At 44.9% G+C, this 23,750-nt stretch overlaps 1 protein-coding gene across 3 annotated transcripts in view; it reads right to left on the bottom strand.

The window, feature by feature from the left end:
- The window catches only part of TSPAN7 (tetraspanin 7), a 129,924-nt gene that overhangs the window by 9,613 nt on the left and 96,561 nt on the right, over nucleotides 1–23,750 (bottom strand). For 2 of the 3 annotated variants that reach the window (XR_009598937.1, XM_027963247.2), the window contains exons 2-5: nucleotides 14,496–14,684; nucleotides 10,216–10,290; nucleotides 7,322–7,417; nucleotides 5,270–5,425 (exon numbers count right to left, since the gene is read on the bottom strand). Coding sequence is in view for 2 of the 3 variants with exons in the window: in XM_027963247.2 (XP_027819048.1) it covers nucleotides 5,270–5,425; nucleotides 7,322–7,417; nucleotides 10,216–10,290; nucleotides 14,496–14,684 (516 nt within the window). In the remaining variant the exon portion in view is untranslated. Of the gene's footprint in view, nucleotides 1–1,920; nucleotides 5,426–7,321; nucleotides 7,418–10,215; nucleotides 10,291–14,495; nucleotides 14,685–23,750 lie in introns of those variants that run through there. The other variant, XM_060408405.1, reaches the window with a different exon arrangement.

Genomic DNA, 23,750 nt, shown 5'->3' with positions numbered 1-23,750 from the left:
ACATACATCCCAATCTTCATTTTGCAAATACAATGAAAAATTTCAAACAAACAAAAGGAACAGAGGGTGGTACAACAAACTCCCAAGTGACCCTGCCTCTAACATCACAGTGAACATATGGTCAGACTTGTTTCACCTCAATTGCTTCAACACTCACCCCCCTGGCTGGAGTATCTGAAAGCAAATCCAAGATACACGCTTTCATTCACAAATGTTTCCATCATAGGATGAAATTGAACAAGAAAGCTGTAAGATCTATGAGACCAACACTGTAGGGATACAGAGGCAGATTTGAACAGATGAAAAAGCATCCCGCATCCCTGGCCAGGAAAGCTCAGCATGATAAACACAGTTACTAGCATTTTCACAACAAATGACCAAATCGTAGATACAGTGAAATCTGATTAGAAGGAGGTGGCTGAATGCCTGACAACTTTATGGCACTTTAGGGTTCTTCATACAAAGACTGCTACTTTTTTTTTTTTTTTTTTAGTAGGGAAAAACCGATGTTCGAGAGTCACTTTTCCACAGATTTACTATGTGACCTTGAACAAGTCACTTTCCCTCTCTGTCAATAACCTCATTTGTAAAATGAAGTGAGTGTCCCTTTGCCATCCCGTGAAGTCTCTGCATGTTGTGATTAAGCTGCTGCGTTCCCAGCTGTGCTGTGCTCAGTCGCATCCAACTCTTTTGCAATTCTATGGACTGTAGCCCGCCAGGCTCCTCTGTCTATGGGATTCTCCAGGCAAGAGTACTGGAGTGGGTTGCCATTTCCTGACCCAGGGATTGAACTTGGGTCTCCTGCATTGCAGGCAGAGGCCATGTTGTGATTAAAACCAACACCAATTTTACCAATTTCAATTGTTTAAAATGGATAAAATTCCATTTCTTTAAAACAAATGATCTGATTTTGATTTTTTGGGGAACTGGGCCAAATCAACCAAGACTTCTGAAGTTATGTATTCAGCTTTGGAAAACATGGTCTTTTTCCAGTTCTCTGGAAAAGGGCTTCACACTTGAATGCATGAAGCCTGTGAAAAATCAAGACATTCATTTCAAAAGCAGGGTAAAGAGGATTGTAGTTTATCAAGAAAGGCCCACTGAATTGTAATAACATCTGAAGAACAAGAACAACAAAAAACATGTCTCCCATTTTTTAATTCAAAATGTAATCATTTAACATTTCTCATGGAGCCTAGGAAAATCCCATCAATGCTGTATCTTCTAGTAAGTGATATTTTATGATTAATATTCTGTTTGCAAAGAAAGATGCATTCATTTAGCAGCAGTGCTTTGACACATGTTTTCAATGCAATGAACAAACTATGCTCCTCAGTTACCTGGTGCAAATTTGAGGGCCAGGGCAGGGCCGGGGGGGGGCGGGGCAAAGGAAGTGTATTGTTGCTCATGGGAAGTTTTGAACTGTGATTCTCTCTTTATAGGAGAAGCTTGCTCACTAATTTCATTTCTCCTAGTGAAATTATACATCGCACTCTTTTCCAACAGGTATCAGAAAGGAGGTCAGTTCAGGTTAAGAAGTCAAATAAGAAGAGAGGTAGATATTCTGTTCATAATAGCACTAATAGCACTTTCTCAAATGGCAACAGCTAAGATAGTGTTTTTCTGTGCTGGTCATTGTTCACTGCTGTATCTCTTCCCCACAGTGATGTGAGGGAGGTGGGGAGATGAAGTTCAGACCACCAGTGTTGCATCAGCTCAAAATACAGAAGCACAAGCCCAATAACAGAAACCAGACAGAAGTCATGTGGTCTATTTTGTTACTCTGCAAAATAGTTTGGAATAGGTTTGTTTTTGGAATAGAGGTTTTTTTTTTTTTTTTGCTGTGACCTTCACTTCTACACATAAGGTGAATATGTTATCCTAAAGTATGATTTCTTCTCCATTCAGTCAGTCACATTATTTTTGATAAGTCCATTCCAACCAGTAAGAGAAACCAGAAAAATGAAGTAAGGGCTTTGCATTAGCACAACTGTGGCAAAATCACTCCTTTTAAATCTGGCTCCTCTAAGTGGGGTTTTCTATGAGCAGCAGCAGTATTCCTGGGGATTTTGTTAGAAATGCAGACTCTGAGGCCTCAGTCCAGACCTACTGAATCAGAATCAGATCCTGGGGTCCCTCATTTTTAATAACTTTTCACAAATGTTAACAATACCTCTGGATGTTTCACGTGCCCGTTAAAGCTGGAGCAGCACTCTTCCCTAAGTTCCCCTACTACTTTTCACTCCAAAGAAAGAACCAATTAAATTATAGCAGTAAGAGAGTTAGTGAAGATGAGAAGATGAAAGCGATTAGCTTCTTTGTTGTTTAAACAACACAAGACCCAGGTTGCAGTCAATGCTTTCTGTCTCCAGTTTTTTCTCGTCATTCACTCTGGGGACCCACAAGCCCATTTCCTGGGACTTGGCCTAGCTCTGCCCAAACTGCTTTGATCCTACAACCCCAGTGCGTGTTTGCTTTCCACCTTAAATTCTCTGGGAAACCACGATCTTATCCGCCCATAACGATCTCATTTCATGTCCTAAAATGAAAGCCTGGTTGTCTAGTGTGAGATCCAGCCACAGAGACCTGCTAAGTGTCCTAAGAAACATCCAGAAACAGCACAGGTAATTTGCTCAGCCTCTCAGCAAGTCTAAATCAACAGGGTCTCTGATGGGAAACACCTGGAAGTGGCAGGCTTTTCAGTAGCAAGAGCAGACGGCTGCTCCCGGGTAGGCTCTGGGAGGAGGCATCTCAGAATAACTTTCTGTCTTCCTCTTGCCCTGGCAGCTTTAAAAACTGGCAAGAAATTCCTAGGTGGGAGGGGCTTTGTCAGTGCTGTTAGCTAACTGAGCCTGTAGACACTTCATCACCGTGTGTAGCAAAACCAAAACTGTCCTCAAGACAATAAACATCCTGCTTAAGTGTTCTCACCTCTTGCCTGCTCTCTTCCAGGGATTTGGACAGGACCATCCCACCCCATATGCATCATCACCTTTAAGAAAATATTTATATGTTTATTTGGCACCATTGGCTTCACTGGGGCACATGGTCTTTAGTTGTGGTGTACAGGCTTAGATGCCCCATGGCATGTGGGGTCTTAGTTCCTCTCAGTTCCCCAACCAGGGATCAAACTCCTGTGTCCTGCATTGGAAGGCAGATTCTTAACCACTGGACCACCAGGGAGGTCCCTCACCCACCTTTTATAGATAAGGTGTCAAGAGACTCAGACCTGGGAAGTAATTAGTCTGAGAAGTTCAAAGTTCAAGTGGGTGTTCAATGAGAATACCTAATGAAACTTAAACTAGGCCAATTTCAGTTGTCACTCACTTTTTCTCCAGAGAGGGAGTCAGATAGGAGAGTAAACAGCAAGTGAGGGAGAGTACCTCTTCGAGGTATCTGAGATGTTCGGGAAAATGTAAAGTAGGATTGGGGGGATGGCACTGAGAGCGAGGCGAGTTTGTAGGTTATCAGTAGGGTGAAAAAAAATGCTCCCCAATCTTTCTTTCTGAAAATCACGGTCAGGATTAGAGAAATGCACTATAGAAGCTGCCTCTAAACTTGCTTTTGAATACAAACAAAAGACCCTGGCTCCAAGGACCTGCTACGCCATTTCTAATGAAAGGTACAGTGTGGTAGAGTGCAAGACAGAGGTCATTGTCATGACATTGACACCGCGGCCACCATTTAACATGATGGTTAAAATGGTCTTGTGCTTACTGTCCACCATACACTGTGCTTTAGATACTTCATCTCACTCAATCCTATCAATCCTAAGGGGCAAGAATTATTCTCTCCATTTTACAGATGAGAAAAGCGAGGCTGCAGTAACTTGATCAAGACCACACGACCAGCAAGTGGCTGAGCCAGAACTTAACTGCAGTCTGATGCCAGACCCTGTGGTCCTGACTTCTAAGTCCTCAACTTTCACAAAAATAGTTTGAGTGAAGAAAAAAGAAATTTTTTTTAAAAAGGCTTTTCTCAAGAGTGATGACTGCTGTATCTGCTCTGCTGTACCACTATCTCATGGCCATAAAGCACATCTTGCCTTTTATACATTGGCACATCCACTGAGGGCCAGGTCAGCTCAGCACTGCATACAGTGGCAGCATAATTACAGATAGGTGATTAGTGGAGGCGTCCAGGAAGAAACCGGGGGTCACCTCACTGTCAAGAGGTGAAGGCGGCCTCAAACATTCCAGTCAGAACAAATGTCCTCTTAGCTCATACAAGCAGCTGTCTGTACTGAACATCTTACCTCAACACATTGACAGAAAATAATAAGCCCAGAGTGACAAATTGAGCTTCTAGAATGGCAACAATGCCTTGTAGCACTCCTGCTACAAGTATCAACATTACATGGGTAAAGTATAGAAACCATCTTTCTACATTCAAATCTTGAAAGGATGGCTATTTTCTGTGAATCATTCAGTAGTTGGCCCAGATCCCACAGGATTTTGAAGATCTTCACCTGACCTTAGTAAGAAAAGAAAAAATTTACCTGATGGTGGCATAACCATAGGTAAACGCAACAGTAGGGTTTTGCTCCCTTTTGTTTCACCAAAACATATTTCCTAGGTGGCATTTCTCTAAATCTTTAAAAATAGAGACGGCCCTCACACACAGCTGTGCCATGCCCTCAGAATGGAATACAGAATTGATTTTCCTTTTCCTCTGACTACCTAAATTTCATTTCCCTCATTTCTACTATGTACGAACTTTCAGATTTCTCTTGGACAGCTTTTTCCTCTCTCTAATTTCTTTAGGAGTCAGGATGTTGACAGTGAGCTGAATTGAAGTCATTGATTCCTTTTCCTATAGCAGTGACGTCCCTAAAATCAAGCCCGCCCCCCCTCCTCACAGAACCACATGCTATCTGTCAACTCTTTCCACTGAGGACTGGCACCCAGCTGGGAACAATTTCATGTTTTGAAGGTATATTAAGCAGAAGACAGACACCCAGAAAGAAGAAAGGCAGTGTGCCCTGACATCAGCATCAGGGTTAACAGGAACCACTTGCAAACCCTTCCTAACTATGCCTCAGAGAGTCTCGCTGAGGGACAGGAATGCGAGGCGAGTGGAGGCACAGCTTTCTCCTTCAGAAATGGGGCGCCCAGGGCCTCTCCCTGCCCAGAAAGAACCACAGAGGAAGATTCTTGACTCTCTCCAAGATGACCATTTCTAACCTATCTGTCATCATTTCACAGAGACAAAAAAGCCCTCTGTAGATGTTCACCACTGAGTCCCATTGGGGCTGAGGGGGAGAGAGTACCTTCTGGTTCACTTTAGTGGCGGCGACAGTCAGGTTGTGCAGATCCTGGGGGTTGCAATCGGTGTCATTCATGCAGCAGCTCGGGGGGACGCCGTGCTCCAGGAAGTAGGGGCTGGTGCTCCAGTTGGTATAGTTCTGCACACCACAGCAGCTCAGCTGTTAACAGGGAAAGGGAAAGAATTAAGGGTGGCACATCACAGGCACTGTGGTCTCCGCACTGAGCGCCTTGCAGCTTTTAAAAGAAAAACAGGGGCCCAGGTCCTAAGGCGACAGGCACAGCTTTGGTGAGCCAAGATGTGCTGAGGCACTGCTAACAATTCTACTTACTGACCAGGCCATGTGAACTCAGCGAAGGAAGTGAGTTCTAGATGATGTCGTGTTGGTTTCCTTAGCACCTCCACAAAGCCAAAGAGCTGCTCTCTGGCCTGGCTAAGCACCAAAATCAGCTAGTGTGTGACTGGGTGCTGCTAAAGAGACTGATATAGAGATCAACTGAATCGAGATGGTCGATGGGGAGCTGAGACAAAAATCTTTTACAAAGCTCTCCCCAGGATCTGCACTAACAGGTACATAAGTGGTTTAGAGCAGAAAAAGACACATGGAGGAAGAGAGCTGGTGTGGGTAAACCACAGGCCCCCAGCCACCTGGTCTTGTAAATCAAGTTTTACTGGGACACAGACATGCCTATGCGTTACATGTTGTCTGGGGAGGCTTTTGTGCTCCAAAAGCAGAACTGAGTGGCTGTGATGGGCTGCATGGCCTTCAAAGCCTAAAGTAATTCCTGCTTGACCCTTTACAGCAAAGATGTGCCAACTGCAGACACAGAAGATAGGGAAGCACATGGAGCAAAACATATCATCAGTTGGTGAATCTGGGTAAAAGGTGTTCAGCTCCTTGCACTGTCCTTGCAATTTTTCTGGGTAGATTTGAAATCCTACCAAAATAAATAACCAGAAACATAAAAAATAAGAACGTCTCTAGGTGATCCTGATGGGAAGGCAGGCTTGAAACAAGCCAGGTTTGTTTCCAGACAAGAAACACCTACTTTCCTCGTATCCTCTGTAAAGATCACCATGCAGCCTAAACCATTCACATGCGTGCAAAATTCCCAGTTTCTCTGAGATCTCCCCACCCCCATGCCCACTGTAGCCCCCAAGCCCACGAATGCAGCTCAACTGAGTTCTCTGCCCAGCCTCAAGACACCATTTCCAGAAGGCTGGTCTTACGGAGGCAATTCAAAGTAAAGTTGTCCTATACTCACTGTCTACCTCCTTTCCAAGGCTTAAGATGTTTTTAAAATTTATTTTTTAATTGAAGGATAATTGCTTTACTGATGCTGAAGCTGAAGCTCCAATACTTTGGCCACCTGATATGAAGAGCTGACTGATTAGAAAAGACCCTGATGCTGGGAAAGATTGAAGGCAGGAGGAGAAGGGGATGAGAGAGGATGAGATGTTTGGATGGCATCACCGACTCAATGGACATGCGATTGGGCAGGCTCTGGGAGTTGGTGATGGACAGGGAGGCTTGGTGTGCTGTAGTCCATGGGATCGCAAAGAGTTGGACACAACTGAGTAACTGAACAACAACTGCTTTACAGAATTGTATTGGTTTCTGCCAAACATCAACTTGAATCAGCCATAAGTATACACATGTCCCCTCCCTTTTGAATGTCCCTCCCATGTCCCATCTCATCACACCCTCTAGGTTACTTCAGATCCCCTGTTTGAGTTCCCTGAGTCATACAGCAAATTCCCATTGGTTACCTATTTTACATATAGCAATTTTAAGGGCAAACTAGCTCTGCTGTCTTTGGGATGCTCACATCCTTACAGATGAAAAGCAAAGCAGACAGGAGTGCTCCTTGACACTAATTATCTGGATCACTGGACCCTGAACAAGTACTGTATGTCCACTCTTGGAAAGGGAAGTGAGCCGAGAGGTGGGGAGTGGGGATCAACCGCAAACACTGCCGGTCCAGTGTCACCAGCAGCCCACAAGTCCCCCAACCTCGCAGGCAGTTGCAAGCCCCACCTCCCAGCTGGAACTTACGCTGCGCTGCACATGGTCCACTGCCCGGCTCCTCTCATCGTTGCCGTTGTAATTCTGCATGGCGTCCGTGTAAGTCCTCAGGAAGGTGTCCTTGATCTAGGGAAGAAAATGAGGGATGGGGTTCCAGTCTACTACAGTCCAGGTGGACACAGATTTATACCAACTTACACCCCCAAAATAGCCTCTTCTGAATAAATGTAGGCCACGGAGGGGATGCCCTGTTTTCTGAGACAGAAGAGCTCAGAAAATTCACCAAGAGGTTTATTAGCTCAGGAGTTTAAACAAATTGTTTCCATTACCCCCAATTCAGAGGAACCCTGCCTAGTTAAATGAGCCACTGAAAGTGGTCAGATTCAGAAGGGCTCTGATGGTTTTTTAGTTATTTTCTTTGAATTGGTTAATGACTATCCTTCTTTCTAAGACTTTTTCTGCCCTTTCTCAGAAGAATGACAAAGAACAAGCCATTGGTGGGGCAGGGGTCAAGGGGAGGCGGAAAGACTGATGTTTTGACTCAAATCAGACCCCTGGTCTACCATACAGGAGTGAGGCAAAACCAGCTTTCACTTACCTGTCTTTACTGAAATAAAAAATAAAGGCTAAAGGACATGGACTTTACTTGTTAATAAATGGTTAACCAAACCCTTTCTCCTCTGTGAACACATTTGACCTTGGGTTAACTTTCATGTTCTGTTTCCCTGGAAACCTACTGAAGGCGGAGCATCCGAGTGTGTTACCAAGCAACCCTGCTTATGGTAAAAAAAAAAAACAAAAAAACAAAACAAAAAAAAAAACGGCCCCCTGATTGGTGAAATGACTCAGGCCTAGAGGAGAGCAAATGACAATTATTACCTGGCAGGAAGCTTAGGGCTAAACATGGAGACTCTGCTAACAAGGCATGTTCCTTGCTGAAATACTGGACTCTATGCCCGTGGGACAGTTACAAGAGATAAAAAAAAAAAAAACTCCACAGGGAGTTCCTAGGTCAAGGAGGGCAATTTTACTGCATGTGCCTTGTCTCTTAGGCAAGGGCATGTCTACCCAGGCTTGAACCTGGGCCATTTTGAGGGCTCCTGATGAAGAAACCACCCACTGCTGCCCTGCCTGCAGCAGTATTTCCATTACTATACCTTTCGCAGTCAACACTGCCAGGTTGTGACCTATTCTCATCATATGTGTTTGCCTATGTGTTTATCATGTGTATTTCACATTCATACGTGTTTGCCAAACTGAAGCCCACTACTGGTGGCCAAAGAGTGGTGTTGCAACCCCCAGCCACCTCTTTCCACTGTATTTTTTTTTTTCCAGTGAAAAGAGTTTAGGCAGCTGAGGAGGTTCAGGTCCTACATATCAGGAACCATGAGGGGTAAAGCCCTACATGGAACCCAGTCCCAACAGCACACGGGAAGGAGCTGGGCCTGGGGTTCACACGGGCATTGGGGACACCTCTTGGGCTATCAAGGCTGTGACTTTATCAGGTTTTAGGTCAGCTGAGAATAAGAATGGGGGGCTCTAACTTCAGATGCAGCACCCACATGAAACAGTTCTAGAAGTCCACCTTGGCATCTGAGAGGCCATATCTGGTAAAGACAAAAGCAGGGCTGTAGGGGAAAGGCACAGACAGTGCCTAAGGAAGGCTCACCAGACTCGACCAAGTGCAAAGGCAGGGCCTGCGAGCAGCTGATGCCAGACTTCAGAAGCCCCAGTAACACGCCACCTCGCTGTCTTTCTCACCTCCCTCTTGCTATTTCTTTCCATCCTAACACAGGTATAGCAGCTTCTATCTTTACTGTTATCTACAGCAGGGGTCCCCAACTTCTGGGCTGCAGACTGGTACCTCCTGTCAGATCAGTGGCAGCATGAGATGAGAAAGTAACTGTACAATAAATGTCATGTGCTTGAATCATCCTGAAACCACCCCCCTACCCTAGGTCCACGGAAGAATTGTCTTCCACAAAATTGGTCCTTGGTGCCAAAAATGATGAGGACTCCTGGTTTAGAAGGGACAATAATGAATTTGGGGAGGGGGGTTAGAACCAGAATTTACTGTAGCATATACACTTTCTGACCTCTCATCAGTATAGACATCTGAAAAGTGATACTGCAGTGGCTACAGATCGTATGAGAGCATCCCATCTCTGCATTAGCATCTCTACATTTGTCTAGAGCAGCCTCAGCAATGGTACGTGGAAAGATGGCCACACGTGACACAGGACAGCTGGCAGTATCCTTGAAACGAGCAGTTATGATCACAAAACAGGATTCAGAATGATTTTCCACCAGCTGTAGAAGTCTCAAATTTTACATGTAAATGGAAAACAAAGTGCAGCTGTAGGGGTTTTCAACCATGACTGTCTTCTCTCCTTTGCCCCATATACCACCAAGCAAAGCCACAGGGCTCTTCACCCCTGGGGTGTAGATTTTACCCTGGTGGGCAAGGGGCGCCCCACAGGGACTCTGGGGGGGGGGCAGACAGGAGAGCACAGGCTGCTCTGGAGAAATGGAGCACTTTGTCTTTGGCAAACGACTCATCTGGTTTGCCTTTGCCCTCTGAGAAATCCTGATATACAGACACACACTCGTGCCTCGCTGCAGAGGCTTTTAAGGTATTTAACCTATATGGAAGGTCACTGTTTTAAAACAAGCCAGAGAATCCTTTTATGTCGCAGCTAACTAAAGAAACAGTGAGGGTCAACAAATAAGGTTTCAGATTTGGTGAAATTCCTGCATGTAGAATTTTCTGGGCATTTCAGCTCACAGTAGGTGGCATTTGGAAACTAGCAAATATCACTGGAGATGCCAGCTAGCCTCTGTGTACCCTTTACACATTCCAAGAGGCTTTGAAAGTCTCCCCCCAAAGACCCTTGAACTGAGTTCTCCACTTGGTGTATACTCACCTCATGACGAAACACGAACCCTGAAATGCCAGCCACGAGCTCAGCCAGAAACACCAGGGACAGAAACATGGCGTACTGCAAGGCAAGCAGACATGGATGCCGTCAGACATGGTGGGAGCGAGCAGACTGCCTCTCTGGACTAAGTCTCTCCTTGGCAGAGGGAATTAGACAAGTTGTTCTATTCCCTGGGTGGAAAAGTGGGAAAACCTCCTTCACCAGATGTCCCCACATGACCCTCCATGTTAGCTTGCCTCTATTCAATACATATAAGCATCTGGGGGCACATGGGCCGAGGACAGTGCATCCAGGGACCAACATCAGGCCTCTCAGGTTGGCTCCACCGGGAGAAATCTGGAAGGGCGTTTTACAACTAAGTATCCATTACTGTGACTCAGATAGCAAAGAATCCGCCTGCAATGCAGGAGACTTGGGTTCAATCCCTGCGTCAGGAAGATCCCCCAGAGAAGGAAATGGCAACCCACTCCAGTATGCTTGCCTGGAGAATCCGAATGGACAGAGGAGCCTGGCGGGCTACAGTCAATGGGGTCATAAAGAGTCAGACATGACTGAGTGACGAACACTCTTACTTTTCTCATCCACTATTCTTCATGTTAGGCTCCTCGAGGTAGAGTGTGCTGGGGGAGGGGGGGCGTGAGCCCTTTATACCACATTCTTCATCAAGGTCACTTGGAGTCTGCAAGTTGAGAACACTCCCACCACCTGCCCATTGCTGGCAGCTCATTCAGGTTTTAAACTGTTTTGATTGCTAGAAAGCCTTCTTCCCCTTGGCCACAGTGGGCTTCCTTGTAACTTCCACTGGTTGGAGTCGGCTCTGCCTTCAAGAGACACCAGAACCAGCCCAACTTCTCTTCTATGCTACAGCCCTTTGCATGAGAACCCAGTCACGGAGGGACCCAGCTGCTTCTCTCCCTTCGGGCATCCCCTCCCATTTCCTTAAGCATATCTGCTATAAGTGTCTTCAAACCCTCTTCCTTTGTCAGAACGGCCGGGATATGCACAGGCGACATGACATCCTTCCTTGCTCTGGCCTGAATGCAGCCCTTGCAGCGATGGGCCTCTTACCTCTCTGTTCTGCGGACTCGATAGCCTTTTGAAAAGCAAATCGGCTATGCTACTGACAAATAATGTTTGCAAGCATCAAAAACCCTCACTGCTTCTTATACATTTCATGCTTCTTGTACTTTCCAAGGCGATTGTGTGTGTGTGTGTGTGTGTGTGTGTGTGCGCGCGTGTGCATGTACATGAGCATGTGTGCCCAAGTTCAGAGATATTACACGGTACTTATGAGACATTAAGGCTTTCCATTTTTGTGATTTTGAAAAGCAGATAAAAGGAAAGAGAATTGATTCCTTTCCTACAAGGCATATGTCTTACAATCTGCTGCTTCTCATCCTGAAATGAAATACACCAGTCCCGAATGTTGGGAATGGTCCTTGGTGATACCCTGGAATTTGGGTACCCTGCACATGGCCATATTGCTTACTTGTAAAATACACATCTGTGCATAGGATCATAAATTATTTCTCTCTGCTAGGGGCATCTATATTCAAAGGAGGAAATACAGCCTTAAAATGCCAGTTAGTCTCTCTGCACTTTGAAAGCACAGGCTCTACCAAACACACAGTAATGAAATGAAGGCTCCATGTATACAACTTCCTCTCTCAACTTGGTACAATGCACAATTAGAAACACCTTTTACTCTAGGGAGAGTCTCACCCCAGGCCTAGACTCCACGAGACAGTACTGTGAGAGAGTATTTGTTAGGAGGCAGGTGGGAGGAAGAACTTTTGACTCTGTGGTCAGAAATCCTCCTGGATTTGAGTCCTGGCCATGTTGTAGAGTAACTGTTAGGCAACAGGCCACTGCTCTGAGCCTCCATAAAGTAAAAACAGTTATTTTTAGTTGTTTTGCAATTAATGAGGTTAAATGAGGACTGTAAAATTCTAGAGAGACAGTTAATCAAGTGACTTCTGCTTTGCTCAGCTAGATCAGCAGTTTCGCGTCCCTGGGAGGTTCTCTGCTTCTGGAAGCTTCCAGAGAAGAGCTGTTGCTCCTTCAGAAGGCCTACTGGGGAGAGCCTGCATTACATTCAGGTGGTAGGGTTCAAGTTTTCTCCAAATGAAAATACTGCACTACAAACAGTCCTGGCTTTGGAAAGAAGCTTCTCTGGGTTCCAAACCCAGGTCTGTGCATAGTTGGTGAACCTGCACAAGGATCACACACACCTCCAAGTCTTTATCACATAATATGAAAATACAACCTGCACTTTACAGTGGTGGTGAGGAATAAATAAAATGTAGTACGCCCACAGGACAACACTGAGCAGGGAACAGGAACCAACCACCCCCACCTCCAAACTTCTCTATTCCCCAAAAGGCTTGCTTGTCAGTAAGCTCATAAGTGTTAGGAGAAAATGGAAGCGTGGTGTGAAACCACCTTCAGAAAAGGCCAGAGATGACTGTTTCATTGTTGCATGCCCTCTTCTGTTTCAGTCATAGTCTTTAGGGTGGAAGAAACCTTGGTGATTTAGTCCCATAGCGTTCTTTCATAAATGGGGACAGAGGCCCAAAAAGGTTACGTCCTTGCCGTCAAGACTTAAGCCAATTAGTGTCAGGGCCTGTCAAGGTCTCCAAGTCTCTTCCCTTCTTGTCTGGACAGGTGGATTTGCAGAGGTCTCTGCCTCTGGAATTAATTCTCCCCTTGCTAATCACTGTACCCAGGAAGAGGGTCTCAGCCCTGGCTGTGCAATAGCGCCCCCTGGAGAGCTTTCAGGAAAATATGCAGCCAGACCCTCACCACCATAGATTCTGGTTCCATTGGCTAGGGGTGGGTCCCTGGCAGAGCTGCCCAGGTGACTTAGACATGAATCAAAGTTGAAGACTACCAACCCTAGACCAAAGGAAACACTAGTGCCTGTAAGAAGTGAAGGTTGACTCAGGGGCCTAGTGGAGGTGACAGCAGCAGAAGTGCCTCAGTATGGTCTCACTACAGCTTTTCCACCAACCTGGAGATCAGTGGTGTCCAGGGCATCAGCTTCCCGCATGATCTGCAGGGCAGAAAGTGGCCAAATCAAGCACAACCTCCATGAGGCTGTCAACGAAGAGACTGGGAAGATGGGTCCTTTGGAGTGAATCATCTTCACACCCATATCTGTCACTAGACAGTATTAAGGGTTACTACAATCTAGGGCTAAACAAGAAAGGACAGGAGACACAGCACTCATGGAATCTCCACTCTCCCCTTTCAGAGAACAAGAAGTCTGAGAGACATCCTTTTAAATAAAGTTGTCTTTTGAGGAGAGCCCCTTGCGGCCTTTTATCTATGAAAAGTATTGAAAGTGTTAGTCACTCAGTTGTGTCCAACTCTGCAATCCCATGGACTGTAGCCCACCAGGCTCCTCTGTCTATGGGATTTTCCAGGCAAGCATACTGGAGTGGGTTGCCATGCCCTCCTCCAGAGGATCTTCCCAACCCAGGGACTGAACCTGGGTCTCCTACATTGCAGGCAGACTCTTCACCATTGGAGCCACCAGGGAAGTCACTTTTATCTATGAAAATCTTCCACATTAATGGGCAAGAGAGTAGAGAATTAGGCAACTGGTCTACCAAAAAGTTGAGACTTGCAGTAACCATCTTTCAACAGCTTGCCTTACTCTTTGGGAAACATCACTGCTGTGCTTGTCCTATTACCAGGTCCGGGTAGCCAATACTTGGTCCCATATCAACCCTCTATTGAGTGGGGAAGCTCTGGCTTAGTTCAGCTCCCACCACATGGAGCCAAGGGATGCAGATGTAGAGGAGAGCACGCCCGTGCATCCAAGCACGGCCAAGCTCAAGGAGGCAGAAAAGTATTTTTCCACTGGGAACCTGGGCATGAAAGGATGCTTATGTTCAAGATACTGCCTCACCCACCAAGGCTGCATATCACATGCTTCAAGAGATTTCTAAGACTGAATTCAAAACTAGAACAGGGCATCTTGCTCTAAATGGCTATAAATGGCTTACTGGAACTGCTGGCCACTGCTTTGTCATCATCTACCTCGAGGGACCAGGACTGGATTTTTTGTGCCAGGCTGTGTCTGGGCTTGTCTGTCTCTCTAGGGGACTAAAGGGTAGGTTAGGTAAGAGTCTGGACTAAAATTAGAGTCAATGAATATCAAGGTCTCGTCTGTGGCTTCAAGAAAGGCCACTTCGCTTTCACGTGATTTGCATTTTCACAAAAGAGAATCCGAAAGCAGTATTCCACTGTGACCTACTCACCAGTTTCAGCATCCATGGGCTACCACGGCATGTGGCAAAGCATCCAAACAGGCCAAACACGACGATGGTGGTGCCAGTGCCGATGAGCACATAGGGGGCATTTGTGGAGTTCTCGGCGATAAGGGAGATGTAGGTGCCCAGAGTAAGTTTGCCCCAGACTCCAACGGCCAGCAGGATCACCCCAGTGATCTGAAACGGGCAGGAGGAAGAAGGGACAGTAAGACTGCTGCTGAGAGACATGAGAATCAACACCGAGCAACGTGGCCAGAATCTGCAGACTCCAGTTTCCGGGGAACAAGCAGACACTTGCTGTAGGAGTCCCTGAAGCACTGCGGAAGGCCAGAGCCCAGAAGCCAAAGCCATCATACAGGAAAGACACTGCGATTGCGAACAATTCGATCTGTCCCTTACCCAATCCCATAGGCAGGTACCATGTTAACTGGAAGTCAAGCCAACATTCAAGAACTTAAAAAAAAAAAAAAAAAGCAAGCTGCTTAACACATTATTGGACTTCCCTGGTAACTCAGTGGTAAAGAATCCTCTTGCCAATGCAGGCAGTGTGGGTTCGAGCCCTAGGGTGGGAAGATCCCCTGGAGGAGGAAATGGCAACCCACTCCAGTATTCTTGCCTGGGAAATCCTATGAACAGAGGAGCCTGGCGGGCTACAGTCCATGGGGTTGCAAAGAATTGGACACAACCAAGCAACTGAAAACCAACAACACATTATTGACGCCACAGGCGTTATCTTCTGTAAAAATCTCTCGGTCAGGTCAACGATGTGTTTAAAAGTACAACCTAATACAGGTCTGAGCACCTTCCCAGGTCTGGTCTGAGAGCTGCTGCTCAACACAGAACTGGGCACGACCACAGTGAGGACATCAGCTGACCTCTTCAATGGCACATGTATTTATGGAATACTTTAAGGATATCCTGCATGATGTTTTCAAGAACAAGGTGACCTTCTTTGACTATCATGACAAAAATCTCTACAAAAGCAAAACACTGAAAGTATTTTTGAATCCCTATTGATGTGCTGCCTTATTTGTGATACTTCATTCATTATAAAATAACAGAAGAATCTGAATAGTTCCTGGAGTTAACTATAATACGATCTGTCAAATTGCTCTGATTGGCCCGAAGGAAATCCCCACAGTGCACTAAACCACAGCACCGTCCATCAGTCGGGCCCTTACTTCAGGGCATAGACTTGGGGCTGTGCACCATGTCTGACTCTCCAACCCTTGCAGGTCACACACCCTGGCAGCCTTAGCTACTGAAGCCAGCTGCTGACTTTGTGTCTCTAGCTTCCCAGTCCGCCTCTCCCTCAGTATACCAACAGCTGAGCAGCTCATTTGAACAGACATCCCTCCAACTGCCACCACTTCTGACATCTTATAAGGCTTGAAAAGAGGCCTGAGTATCCACGGTAGCCCTTCTGCACCTTCTCCCACCCTATTCCCTGATGACCGACACCAAGGGCCCCGCAGGAGATGCGGCTTCGATCCCTGGGTTGGGACTGAAGGATGGCATGGCAACATACAGGTTCTTCACTCTACTAAATCTATTGCCACTTGTCAAGTGAGGAGGCAAATAATAAAAAGAATGAACTAATGGATGGAAGTAGAGATGATTATACGGAGTGAAGTAAGTTGGATAGAGAAATCTGCCTGCAATGCAGGAGACCTGGGTTCGATCCCTGGGTCAGGAAGATCCCCTGGAGAAGGGGATGGCAACCCACTCTAGTATTCTTGCCTGGAGAATCCCATGGACAGAGGAGCCTGGTGGGCTACAGTCCATGGGGTAGCAAAGAGTCGGACACGACTGAAATGACTTAGCAGGCAAGCAAGCACAGATAGGTAGACAGACAGATAAATATCGAGTGAGGAGGCAAGATAAGAAACTGAAGAAAATCTGTATGAAACAAATAAATACCAGCCTCTCCAAGGTTTCCCCTGTCAATTAATATACCGTTCCTTAATGTCTGTAAGTGAACACAGGCTGCACGAGAATCAAATGCCTGGACCAGTGGATCTCCAGGACTTTCCCTGTTGACACTTCCTTCTGCAGTTTGGAGCCATCAAGCTCCACCATCAGATTGTTTCTCTGTGCAGGAAAAAGAACAGACCCTCCACCTTTCCCCATATCATCTGACAGTGGGCTTTGGCAGTTTGGGGAAAGGGATCAGTGGAAACAACAGCAGCTTGGTGAATCTCCCCTACCCCTACTTTGGAGAACCATCACCATGAAAGACAGAAATAAAATCTTTAAAGTAGAAAAAGGTCAAGGAATTTGTGTTACTTTTATAAGGTGAAGGAATGTGATACAATTTTGAGGAGAAAGTGTTTGACACTAATATTTAGGAGAAAGCGGCCCAATGGACGTCTACCGCCTTTGAAAAGTCAAGAGGGATGGCCCTAGTGAGTTAGGAAAACCAAGAACACATTTGTTGTCAAGAGTTCCAAGTCCTCTGCTGACACCTGGTGGTTGCTAAAGAAAGTACCTCCCTTGAACACCTTTTCTGCCACTCTAATCCAAAGGGAAACAGAATGCTTTTCGTCCACTAGAATCAAAATAGAAGATTCAACTCTACTCCTTAGAGGTAAGATTGCAGTGAACAGTAGGTAGTATGGACGGTGCCATCTTTTATTACTCAACGCTTAGCACAGTGCCAGGCTTAGAATAAATGCTTAATATTCATTAACAAACACATTTTCTTTTTCTGGGTCTTAGACCTCTATTTTATAAGAGTCTTTCACATGCCAAACAGTTGCAAAACTTTTCCATCAAGTAAATACTGAGAGGTAACTTAAAATGAAACTCAAGAGAATCTTTCTCCCTTAATTCCCTCTTTGGCATTAAGTGCCTGAAGATGTAAATATTAACAATGTAAGTGTAATGAACAAAACAAAAAATCCCATTAAATTAGCATTGTTTAGACTGAATATGCCTCATCCAGACACCTGTGATTTCATATGATTGTCCCCAAAGATTTAGTTACCCTTCATACATACACTGAGTAGCTGTATTCTATATACTATTATTGCCAGTTATCATTGGAACATGATGGCTTTAAGGCAAGTGTATACTACTCACCAAGTATAAGAGTTTGATATTATCTTTTACTTCTGTGGCCAGTGATTTCATGAAGTTCATTTAATAACCTAACAAAGATTATATGCAGTATGTCAAGGTTAACACAAATCCTGATTTTAAGACAAGCAGTATTAACATTTTTATTCCTTTTCTTTCAAAAAATAATTTCTGCAAATGTAGTCATTGCTTTGAGTATAAAATGTCTCCTCATATAATATCAACTTGTTAGAATGTGCATATAATGTAAATTATACAAATAATCCTCTTTTAAATTTTTGGGCAAAAGGACTATTTTTGCAGACCTCCAAGTGTACCTCTTAAAGACTGCCACTGGGCGCAAACACACACAACAGTGTTAAGGAGAAAGAGGAAAAGCAGAAGCAGACAAGGGAGGAAAGGGGTTAGGTCGAAATGGACCCTGAAGTGAGTTAAAACTGTATTTGCTAGAAATAGTGGTGGTGGACTTGGAATGAGCCTTGGAAGAAGCTGCCAGGTAGTTGTAGGGGAAAAAAACACAAGCAAAGGGCTAAAGAGGCAACGCATGTGAGCATGTGTTGAGTCATGTCCGACTCTTTGCGGCCCCTTGGACTGTAGCCTATTAGGTGCTTCTGTCCGTGGGATTTCCCAGGCAACAATACTGGGGTGGGCTGCCATTTCCTTCTTCATGGGATCTTCCTGATCCAGGGATTGAACCTGTGTCTCCTGCATTGGCAGGTGGATTCTTTACCACTGCACCACCTGGGAAGCCCCATAAAACACAGCAAGCGAGCACTTACTTACATCTTTCCTACTATAATAATGCTTCTTAGCAAGAAAAAGAAACATACTATAGGATTTTCTTTCCTTTCTTTTTTTTTGATCACACCACAGGGCATGCAGGATCTTAATTCCCTGACCAAGGATCGAACCTGTGCCCTGTGCATTGGAAGTGTGGCATCTTAACCACTGCACCACCAGGGAAGTCCCAAGATGTTCTTTCCTTGAACCCTGCTAACACACACAGCAACACTCACGCCTACATGTGCCTTGGTGAGCACCCACAGAGTACAAAGTAAAGAACAGGTTCTCTTGATCTCTCTCTTATGCACTGGGCTGCAGTGAATAAGTGGGTTCAAAGCTCACCAAGGCAATTTTGAGTCTCAGCTCTCAAGAGGCCTTAAATTCTGAAATCAAGCAGCATGTCACTGACTTGGCTTTCACATGGAACTTTTGCTTCCTTCTCAGAAGAATCAATTTGCAAGAAGCCAATAGCGCAGCCAAGGAGGGGACAGATTAGAGCCGAACCCACGCTGAGCGGCCTGGTGAAGGCCCTGCCATCTCCGTGCTCCTGCATCGACCACAAACAACGAGGGCAGGCCTGGTGCCCACCAGCAGCAGCCAGGCTGAATCTGGTCTTTTTTAACTCCCAGCATCTCATGGTGGCTCAGTATTTTCTGCGTGCCTGCAACACAGCTCAAAATATACGGGGAGCGGAGCACCTCCTGCTACTACTAATTTAGGCTTGGTGAGGAGACTGAGAAAACTGTAATGGCAGCATCAGAGAAGGTAGATCAGAGCTAGAAAAGGTTTGGTGTGATCACAGTACTTGAAAATTATACTGAAAGAAAACCATAGATGGGTTTGCCACTGTACCAAGGGGTGTCTGAAATGCTCCGGAAGAGACTTCCTGAGGTTTATGTTCATCTTGAAGTGGATACAGAGGGGGAACAGATAGCAGAGAGGAATGAGCCCCCTGCCTCTGACAGGTCAGCACTGTGGACACTGGGAAGTCTCCTCATAGCACCCTCATCCTCAGAGAGTGGCCAGGGACATAGCAGTGCCATCCACTTCACACACCCAGAAGGCTTTTTTTAAATTGTTTTATTTTTAAAATTTGTATTGGGGCATAGTTGATTTACAATATTGTGTTAATTTCAGGTGTACAACGAAGTGAGTCTCTTATACATGTATCTACTCTTTTTTTAGCTTCTTTTTCCATATAGGTCATTATAGAGTATTGAGTTCTCTGTGCTATACAGTAGGTCCTTATTATCTATTTTATATATAGGATTGTATATATGTCAATCCCAGTTTATATGCCCACATGTATATGATCTCCCAATTTATCTCTCCTCTACCCTTACCCCCCAGTAACCATAAGTTTATTTTCTGCATCTATAACTCTACTTCTGTTTTTGATAAGTTCACTTGTACTCTTTTATTAGATTCCACATGTAAGTGATATATTTGTCTTCCTCTGACTTACTTCACTCAGTATGACCATCTCTAGGTCCATCCATGTTGCTGAAAATGGCATTATTTTGTTCTTTTTACGGCTGAGTCGTATTCCATTGTATATATATACCACATCTTTTTCATCAAGAGGCATTTTCTTGAGCCTACTCCCTTTCTGCACACAGACCACAGACCTCCTGATTCAACTGTAGCCACTCCTCTCGTGCCCATGAAAGGCTGTGCTAGGTTTGGGTTTGACAGAGTAAAACCCACATATTTTCTTTTTCTTTAACTACACAATATACTAAATAGGAGTTTGTGGCATCATTAGGATAATATGAAGACGCTCATGTAGAAGGCGGGGCTCATGAGCCATGTATTATGAAATTCAGGGGAAAAAGATAACAGAAAATTGAACTCTAGAAGCACAAGCTATCTAGAAGCTGCCCCCTTCCCTAAGAAGCTCTATGGGATAGAAAACACAGAATCTAAAGCTAACAGAAATGAACAGGCAGAAGAAACTGTGGGCAGAAATCTCAGCTAGGTAGCCATTTTAAGTGAAAGCCACAGTTCAATTATCCCAGAGGTTTATAGGTTAATTCACTCTACACGACACCCAGATATGGGGAAATGTTCTTCCCTCATTCCAGATGATTCTGTAATTCAGGAAAAAATGTCTGACACAGAAACTCCATATACATCATCAATAATGAAAACCCAGGTCCTTGGAAGTTAGGGTTTAAAAGGAAAAGTATCCAACCAACTCTGCTTTCAGTTCACTTACACGCGCGTGTGTGTGTGTGTGTGTGTGCTGAGAGGACGGCGGGGGAGAGCAAGTCTTTGCAGTTTGCTGACCTGGTTTCAGAGAGATGGATAAAGCAATCAGAAAGACAGAGAAGCCAGCAGCTTCCACCCATGAGCTGATGGAAGTTTACTTCTTAAGTGTGAAGAAGTAACAGTGTAAAGCTGTCATATTTACAACTTAAGCTATTATTATGAGTTATTTGTATTAATGTTTAATACGTTCAAATAGACTAAGGACCAGGATTTACTGGGGTTTTTCAGTGGGCCTGAGGACTCACATCAGATGAGCAGCAGAAAGAGATTCAACATATTTAAAAGGCAGGTGAGTGCAAGAGCTCTAGAGTTGGGGTTACAATACTAGCACTTCAGAAGCAGTTTTGTCACTAATAAGCCGTGTGACTTTGGGCAGATTGCCTAACCTTTCTGGGCCTCAGTTCCCCCTTCAGTAAGATCAGGCAGTGGGAAAACCTGATTTCCGGGGCTTCCTCCAGCAACTACACTCTGATACAGCAAGTCCGAATTTCAAACTTGACATGCCTATTCTCTCTGAAATGCATTTTTACATGTGCCACTGGGCAAATAAGCACCAGGAAGTTTATTAGTTCCTCCCTGTGACTGACAAACCATCAGCTGTGGGGACAGGAAGGTCAATTCATTTCTGGATTCAAGGCTAGTCAACTGTTCTGCCAGCTTTCCAAGGTGACAAGCGCTTGCTGGGAAAGAGAAAAAGGGTCATGCACTGTAGTTATACCCAGACATCCAAGAATGTGTAAGATACCAGCATAGCAACAAGCTTTACTTTTTATATGAAGATGACACTGTCATCTTAAGAGCAATAAGATATATGCATTGTGCTATTTAGGAGCCTGGTGGGTTCCAGTCCACGGGGTCACACGGACTTAGTGAGCAAACAACAATTTCTTTCTAGGCGAGTATATTAGCCAATTCAACCCTGTGATCTGTCACTTTTACATTTACATGTGCTTGGTTGAATGTGTACATGTACAGAAGAGGACACACATTCCGTGGCAGGGAGGTTAGTGGTCTCATTAAAAAGATTTAGGGAAGTTGTGAAGAGGAAGATAAGAGAACTGAGATGCTCTTAAATGCTGACTTGTTAAGACTGAGTTTGAAGGCAGCTGTGGATGTGGGACTGGAGTTCGGGAGGGAGTCCGAGATGCAGGTGAGAGCTGAGGCTGGAAGTGACAGTGAGGGAGGGGTGTATCTCAGGAAGCGGAAGCAGACCACATTGGTCAATAGCTTTTACCAGGGGCCGGTGTGACTGGGCTTTGTGCTCAGCCCAGGGGAGTCCAGCTGGGGACTGGCTCATGCAGGTGGCTGGCTGGAGACCAAGCCATCTCTCTAATGTCCTAGAGACCCAGAAAGTAGTGGAAATAGATCAATAGGGTCACAGTGATTTCTGAATTAAAAACTGGGTCTGAACACATTAGAGACACCTGAAATAGGCCTATTACAGAAAATCAGGGCTCTGCCGCTGCTCAAGTCATAATAAAGACCACTTTATCAAAATACAGCCTTTTACTAGCTGAAAAACTCACCCCCTTCGAATGCAGCCCAAGCAGTTCCACCTGATACTTACTTCCATTATTCAACAAAGGGTCATGGGAAATTTGCAAACATGTTATTAGGGACTCTGTATATCCCATTAGGAAATGATAAAGAATGGGCAGTCCTGCATTGGTTTCACATTTCCTGGATATTATTCTAAAAGATTCTGGACTTTAGGTCTCCACCCTCTTAAACAAATCTCTTAAGAAAGGCCCCAGAATAAAAAAGAAAATCCTCCATGTTTATTAGCACATTGAGAAACATTCCATTATATCAGGCAGCTTTTTCTGAGCCTCTTGGTGTGGATTTTTATTGGTAAGTATTACTGTTTCTGCAAATGTTTAAAACAAACTGAGGGCTTTTATTTACACTAATAGGAAGCATCTTACTCTGACTTCCAGTCACCAGGAGCATGTAAAAAGAAGAGAGCAAACCAGAGGTTAAGACTGTCTGGATGTAGTTCAGACCTCTGGTTTTGCCAATGACTCAGATATTTAAATAGATGGCATATAGGTGAATGCCTGTTAAGAATGAGGGCCAGAACTTACAAGGAGATTTAAGTGCTTAGAAATCAGGACCAGCTGCAGTGGCTAAAATGACAGAAGCTCAATGTTGGGGGGACTCGCTTTATGCCACGCCTCCTCCATGGAACCCCCAAGTTGATCTCACTCATATTTAAAGTCTGCTGGGCCAGTTCACACACAGAAAGGCGGGAGAGTGGCAGGAGTCCCAAACCGTAGCCTCTTTAGCAAGGGCCGACCAACCAAAGGAAGAGCTGTGGGCAGACACCATGTCCCCTCATCAGCGCTCTGAAAATAGGGATCAAATTCCATGCTAATATCAGGGTAAGTGTATAAGCAAGAGTTACAAGTCTATTACTGATGTGTGTTGACAGACAGTTGGTGCTGAGCACGCATTTATCTCGTATTGTTGTATTGCCCTGTATTGCCTTGCATCTTGTTGTATTGCCCTGTATTGTTAACTGTGTGTCCATCAAGATTCGAAGGGTCTTATGGGAGGAAATAAGGTCCTTTACGTCATTTGTCTCCATCAAAGCCTCACCCACATCCTGCGCCTGATTTTCCCAGACAACAGCTCAATCAGACATTCTGTCCTAAGGCCTTGGGAGTCACTGCATGGGAATGAAGCCAGTTAAACTAGTCCTAACAAGGATTCCTTAAACACGACCCAGAATGCCAGTCTGTGACCGAAGAGCACACGTCTCTCTCGGGATTATGTTGTTGAGCAGATTTAGCTTCCTGGGAGTTCTGTTGTTGTTTTTTTTTTTTTTTTCAAAAGTGAAAACATTCTTTGCATAATTTCTATATGAGATCATCATCTTTCAAACATCTACACCTATCCATGTGCCTTATACATACAGGTAAAAAGGAAACAGAAGACGCTGGAAGTCAGTCGGTGAAGAAATCCCTGAAAGCCTGTGCTCTAAGTGTTGATGGGGGTGGAGGCGGTGGGGTGTTAGAGGGAACTCATGCCTTTTTGCAGGTGAAATTGGATAAGACATCATGCCAGATGACATAGTATTAAATGAGTAAAAACATCATCTGTGGGAGAAAT

This window comes from Ovis aries, chromosome X (assembly GCF_016772045.2).
Source record: "Ovis aries strain OAR_USU_Benz2616 breed Rambouillet chromosome X, ARS-UI_Ramb_v3.0, whole genome shotgun sequence".
Lineage (NCBI taxonomy): Eukaryota > Metazoa > Chordata > Mammalia > Artiodactyla > Bovidae > Ovis > Ovis aries.
Note: the sequence above shows the minus strand (reverse complement) of the source record. Positions and strands in the feature narration are given on the sequence as shown.